At 44.3% G+C, this 6556-nt stretch overlaps 1 protein-coding gene across 1 annotated transcript in view; it reads right to left on the reverse strand.

Moving 5' to 3' along the window:
• The window catches only part of SMG1 (SMG1 nonsense mediated mRNA decay associated PI3K related kinase), a 39653-nt gene extending 39056 nt beyond the window's left edge, over positions 1 to 597 (reverse strand). Inside the window, exon 1 of the mRNA XM_053470643.1 lies at positions 403 to 597. Within this exon, the coding sequence (XP_053326618.1) occupies positions 403 to 482 (80 nt within the window). The 5' untranslated portion in view covers positions 483 to 597. The remainder of the gene's footprint in view (positions 1 to 402) is intronic.
• Between the last annotated feature and the right edge of the window lie 5959 nt (positions 598 to 6556).

Raw genomic sequence — 6556 nt, forward strand, 5'->3', positions numbered from 1 at the left:
CATGTGCCGTTGAGCAGTAGTATGTGAGCGGGGTTTTGCAGCCCATGGAGCGGCTGTTTGGTAGATTATTATTTATTGGTTTATGTAGCGCCACCATACTCCGCAGCGCTGTACAATGGGATAACGCAACAGCTTTCAGTATAGAGCTCAAAGAGACATGCAGCCATGACCCAGGGACAGTGTCCGGGGCTCAGCCGCTGCTGATCACCACCCTGCAGGGGGAGGGTATGTCAAGCAGCTACTGCCCCTGACAGCTGAGGCCTGTGTGGTAGCGAGGTGCCGAGGGGAGGTCTCCGGCTAAGCCCAAGGCCTGCTGACCGCTCTCCCCACGGTATCTGTGTTAAGCTCTCACACCCCCGTGCCCTCCCAGCGGGGTTGCCGAGGCCTAGGCCGCCAACTGACCTGGGTTGCCAGTCATTCCAGCTCCGCTGGTATTGCTTGGTGCTGCTGCTCAGCCGAGACCCCGGGGCTCTGCGGCTCATTACCTTCTCCGAGCCGGCATGGCCAGCAGCGGGAGACAGGGCCACACAGCGGGGGCGCACACGGTGAGCGGGGAGGCCGAGGTGGGGGTAGTGCTCGTTTCGGTTCCTGCTTCCTGAGGAGAAGGAGGAGGTGGCTCCGGATCTCTGTGTGAACTGCTCGCACAGGGTCTGGCGCCACAACCCCGCCCCTTGCCTACAGTTTCATGCTATGATTGGCTCGGCTGCCGGATACCCGCCTTCTCCACGGACGTTGGCCACTATTGGATGTTGCGAAGGCACACGCCCCCTTTCCTGGGCGCTCTCACTATGGGAGCTGCTGCCCTCTGGTTGCTCATTGAGGGGATGCAAACACATGGACTCCTTACCCCCTCTAGTGGAAACATGTAGGAACTTAACGAGCAGGTAAGGTTCTATACCTCCAAAGTGTCCCTATTAAACTGGAACAGTCCCTCTCCACCCCTGATGTAATTTCCTTCCTAGGAGCTCAGAACGTTACCCTGACGTTCAGACATCATGTCATTAACACTTCAGCCAATGCACACACCAATACTGCCGATAATCAGAAATTTTACAGTTCCAATGTAACTGATTTGTTCCAAAAAGCAGCACAAAAGTGCGCATAACACCCTTCTCACCTCAATACTCTCTTCAATACTGGGAGTCCCAATTCCTCCACATTTTTCATTCCTTTATCCACTAAGGTTGGGTTCGACAAGTTTATTTCTTCTGTTAACTAGACAACTGGTTACTGGTATTATTATTGGAGAACATTCTTATCAGATGATTGTACACATTGTTGGATGGTAGATAAGAGAGTGGAAGATAAGTGGAACAACTTCCCAGCAGAAGCATTAGAGGTTAACTCTTTAAGAGAATTTAAATATGTATAGGACGGGCATAAAGCTATCCTGAATCTAAGACAAGACCAAGGACTGATTACTGGATTTCAAGCAGACTGTATGGGCCGAATGGGCCTTCTGTGCCATCGAATTCTATGTTTCTATGTCAGGATTTTTTGCCTTTGTACCTCTTTCGTAAGGCTGGGAGGTTTGCAATAAAAAGTCATCATGGATGCTTGTGGTTTCCAGCCCGTCAGTATTAGTGGCCCTTTCCAGTACTCATGGGTCCTACTTGACTATTTGGCCAATAACCAGTCCACTATACACTACGCAAACCTCATCAAAGCATTGAGTGCATGCGCATCCCTGGAAACTTTCTTTATTTTCCTCCAAGGCCTCACAATTCACAGTTGATCACTGAGCCTCTGGGGCGGTGTTTAGTCTGGGCAGGGGAGAGTGATGTTTGGTCCTATCCACTTCCTACCCAGGCTTTTGCCACTCATCAAGCAGATTTTACCACCTCTCCCCCTCCTTTAAATCTACCACAGGTAGCCTTATTGTCCCCATACCCGCTAGTCCTACCTGTGTGTGGCCCTAGGGAGAGTTTCAGGGGGCTCCCGTGTGCAGATGGCGCACCTCTCATATAAGTACCAAAATAACACGAAGAAGAAGAACCATACTCCTCCATTCCTGATAAGCTGGACCGAATTTGGGGTTGGGTTAGAGCCCAAGCTGCTTATCCAGCTATATAATATAGTTGTCATACACACACAGACATATACACACACACACACGCACATACACACACACAGACACACACACACGCACATACACACACACAGACATACACACACACAGACATACACACACACAGACATACACACACACAGACAAGCACACTTAACAGATCCTTGGGACAACAATATTGAAAGCTCATGCAACTCATTTCCAATAGCCTTCATGTTCTGGGTACACACAGATAACAACAAGCTTCCTTGGAATGCCTCCCCAGTCCCTTCACGGCAGTGAAAGCCGGCACGGGATAATGCATGCGCGGTTTTAATGCCTTACTTCAGGGTCTGTGAGCGCAGAGAACTGAGCGGAGCCTCCGCACAGAAAGGCTTTTAATCCCAGGTCGCCGTGGTCTTACCGCCGTCATGGTGGAGATTTAAACAAACGTGGCTGCATGGAGTAATTGTTACCAATTTTCCAGGCAAACACCCGGCTTCCACCTTTTTCATTTTTTCGCCCATCGCCGAGTTGTTGTTGTCAGGGAAACATATCTGATGCATGTCTTATGTGATGCCCTTGGCTAGTTTGACAGACTATTGCTATGGCTACTAAATTCTAATTATGCCACGATGCAGAATGCTGAATTCTTACAGCGTGAAGAAAACGTGTTTCTGTCTTCTGTTGGAATTGTCTGACCCACGGCTTGTAATTTAGCTCTAATACGGCACGTCATACGCTTGGCTATTCCATGGGTTATCAGCGCTTGAGTTACCATTAAAGTGAAATCACCCACAGGTACCTAACACATAACTGTTTTCCTCTTAACGTTACATTAGTTTATCATTAATTATAACAATGTTTGAATCAATGTCCCTGTTCATTAAAGAATTAACCCTTTTTTTTGGTTGGCGAATGAGTGTCTGTCTTCACAATACCTTACACTCATCCTGTATTTGGAGTAAACTCACCGCAACTCATGACCTCAGTGAAGACTTAATCGCAAGCACAGCCAGGCCATGGCAGATACCTGGCAGGACTATATATTGCCCCAAATCGGTTCCTGCGGTGCACGGCCGCCGGCTGGATACCTATGGACACACATACGTCATATAGTGTTAAAATACCAGGGCCACAGTTCGGCCCTAAGGGAACCAATGTATTTAAAGCGGAGGACACCCTGAGTAATGCCCCCTGTGAGAAAGCGAAGGTTTGCTAATTATAGAATGCCCTTAGATAACAATTTTGTGACTCTTCCAATGTATTTTGACTGACAAAACATAATAATAATATTTATGTGACATAATTATAGATAGTTCAGAAAAATGGAACATAAATGGATTAAACAAAGGCGTATCTTTAAATAACGATAAGTCAAGTTTGCTTGAAGACTGGTAGAGTAGAGTCCCTTGGGTAAAGCATTTGGCGAGTCGCTATATAGAATCTTCACAATGGGGTATGAAAGGGTTAATTTTAATTCAAGGCTCTCTGGCTCAGTAACATTATAAAGTATTTTACTGAGAGCGGTCGGGAATTCAAACTTGATAGGAAAGCCTTTAAATTAGACGAGGCTTAGGACCAAGTAAAGGATGATATTCTCGAGAAATCGGGGCAGTCTGGATGCATCAAGGCAAATAATTCTATAGCGGCTGCTTCTGTTTCACAACTTTACAAAGTCAGGATTGTTTAATCCTCTTTTTTCTATACCATTAATTTAAAAATATTTAATTAAAAATATATTATAAAAAATATCATAAAATATAAAACATTTTTGCTAGCATCCAGCAATATTTTGTTAAATTATTCTCAAAATATATAATAATGAGTTGTTTCATTATCTTCAGCGCATGAACAACGTATGACCTGCTATGATGTAATACAAGAAAGATCCAGCAGAGTGCCCTATCTATCCGAGCTGAGTTGTATTTTCACCAGACGGAAGACAAATAAAACGAATGTACAAAAATCTTGTAATTAAGATGCAAAAACAATAAAGATCAAGCTACAGAACACTTTATCCCGTAGGATACAAACTTAATCTAACTCCGATCTTCAGTAAAGAGAAGCAGCTGCTCCAAGAATTACAACTCACATATGCTTAAGTGCGGAAGTTGTCGGAATTTGGCAGCGTAGAATACACGATATTTATGGGTTTTCACAAATTGTACTTACTTGCAATGCTGCGGTTTAGAATATACAAAATATGGCTCCCAAGTTAAGTTTTTACAGTTTTTTTAGGGAAATTCTTTAGGTTAATAGAGCACCAGCATATACTGTAGCGCTATTACAATAGGGGGACAAAAAAGATGAACAATAATATTTAAGTAGACAATATACAATTTTATAATATGAGTAATATTAATGAAGGCACATTCTTTTTTCCTTTGTTTAAAGCCTGGGGGGAAGTCTGCTATTCCTGGTTTCTCGGGTGAATAAATGTGATATAGTCCTGCAAATGGTAAGGTCACAGTGGAAACCAGGTCTCCAATCATCTTCTTCTGGGGCCCCATGGAGCCCATTCCTTCCCTCCCAGACCAAAGTCAAAGTAGGGCTGCATCTTCTCGGGCCTACACAGAGAGGGGTCCAACGGAAGTCTACAAGGAGAAGTGGTGGCCAATTACACCCCCCCCCGGCCCACCACCAAAAAGCCGCATCTTCAGGTACTGGGCACAACCAAGAAAATTGGTGCCAGTGGAAGGTGCGATTTCAGTGCCTTATTGGCCCCACCCCATGGCTAGGGCATATTTAAGTGAGAGAGGCAAATAGAAATGCAGCTTGAAGGGTCCAAGTGTGTTTTGGTGCTCTTACCACTATACTGAAATCATGTATAGTGAAAGTGCCCCCGCACAGCCATAAATACATGTGATGAGTGCCCTGGCGAACCAAACCGGGGTGTCCAAAATGTACCCCGGGTTCTGTGAAGCCTGCTCGGCCTTACAGCCAGAGGACCAAGCGTTCCCTTTCTCATAGGTCATCAGTGGATGTTAGCCAAAAGATGATTTGTAACTTATTTAAAGGTGGAGCGAGTGGAATTGTGGGTAAATGAATAAACCAAGAGGAGAGTGAAAAGAATGAAGACGTTCTGTGGTGTTAAAGATATAATTTAGAATAAACAATGTAACCTACTTGCTACGTACCTGAGAACTCTCCAGGTTTGACCTTATGGTTGGAACATCTGAAGTGTAAGCTTGTGAGCTGGGCTCCCTTTACCTATTGTATCGGTTTGCCTTTTACCATACGCATTGACCATAGGCAGGCAAAAAAGGCTCATGACTGATGCGTTTCACACCAAGCAGCCTCTTACACTTGAATATATATATATATAGTGTATGAAGCGCTGCGTAATTATTGGCGCTATATAAATATAAGATCATTTATTTCCTAGAGACTTTTGAAGACATCACCAAAGCCTATTGCAAGAACCCGACACCGACGACATGTAGGAGACCAAGCCAGAAAACGTTGCAGCCGATGTATTAAATGATCCATCTGATTCTGAGCTGACAGCCTGGTCTACACCCTCTCGTATTTCTAAGCCCTGAACCTGTTGCCGTTGAACAGAATAATGGCCGCGTGGACATCCTTTGCTCAGCGTTCTTATTAACAGACAGCAGGTGGCAGGATAAAGACCTGCTGTTATCAATCCTTTCTATACAGATCTTTCCGTCTCAAGTCAACAGGGCGATGAGTGGCAGACAGGTCTGCATTCACTCTCCACATGCTTACATTTTACACAACACCCTGTCCAATGTTCTACTTTTAGAACACCTGCTATGTGTCCCTAAATGCGGCATGATAAGAAATAGACGTTATTTGGTATTGTCCTACGGAAGGGAACATAACTGCATAGGTTGCATGGCTTGCAAATTGCTACAGTTCAATGGAAGATAATGTTTAAACAATCAATGTGCCAGGGAAAGGCAAAGAGGATAATCTCACAAAGGGTTAAACAAACAAAATGTTGCCCTGTTTGCCCCCTAATGGTGGGTGCACCTTCTACCTAGAACAGTTTGCATGAGCAAGCCTTGTCCCGAAAGGATTTACCAAAAGGGAATGCTTAGAAAATTAGTAGAAGGGGCACAGAAAGGATCCAGCCACCATGTAACTGCTGCCCTTAAACATCAGTGTTATGCTAGATGCCCTGGTGGGTAAATGAAGAATTGCAAGTTAAATACACAAAAAGGCTTAAGGTCATACCTGGGAATTTTCCAGCGTAGGCTACCTGAGGATCTCTATCTTCTGGGGTATCCGGTAACCATTGCTATCTAGTTACTCAAACATATCCATGGGTATGGGGTCTCCAAAGTGCTCATGATTAATATTTTTTAGAATATTTAGCATTTTGACTTTATTAAATATGTAATATATGTTTCCAATAAAAAATGAATAAGGCGTGATCATGCGCTAGGATTACTTTCAGTTACAATGCGCTGCTGAAATTGTCTTTTTCACGCTACTTAATATAGTCGTATTTGAAGTGAGTGTAGATTTCAAGGTACGGTAATC

The sequence above is a fragment of the Spea bombifrons genome, chromosome 7, assembly GCF_027358695.1.
Source record: "Spea bombifrons isolate aSpeBom1 chromosome 7, aSpeBom1.2.pri, whole genome shotgun sequence".
NCBI classification, from domain to species: domain Eukaryota; kingdom Metazoa; phylum Chordata; class Amphibia; order Anura; family Pelobatidae; genus Spea; species Spea bombifrons.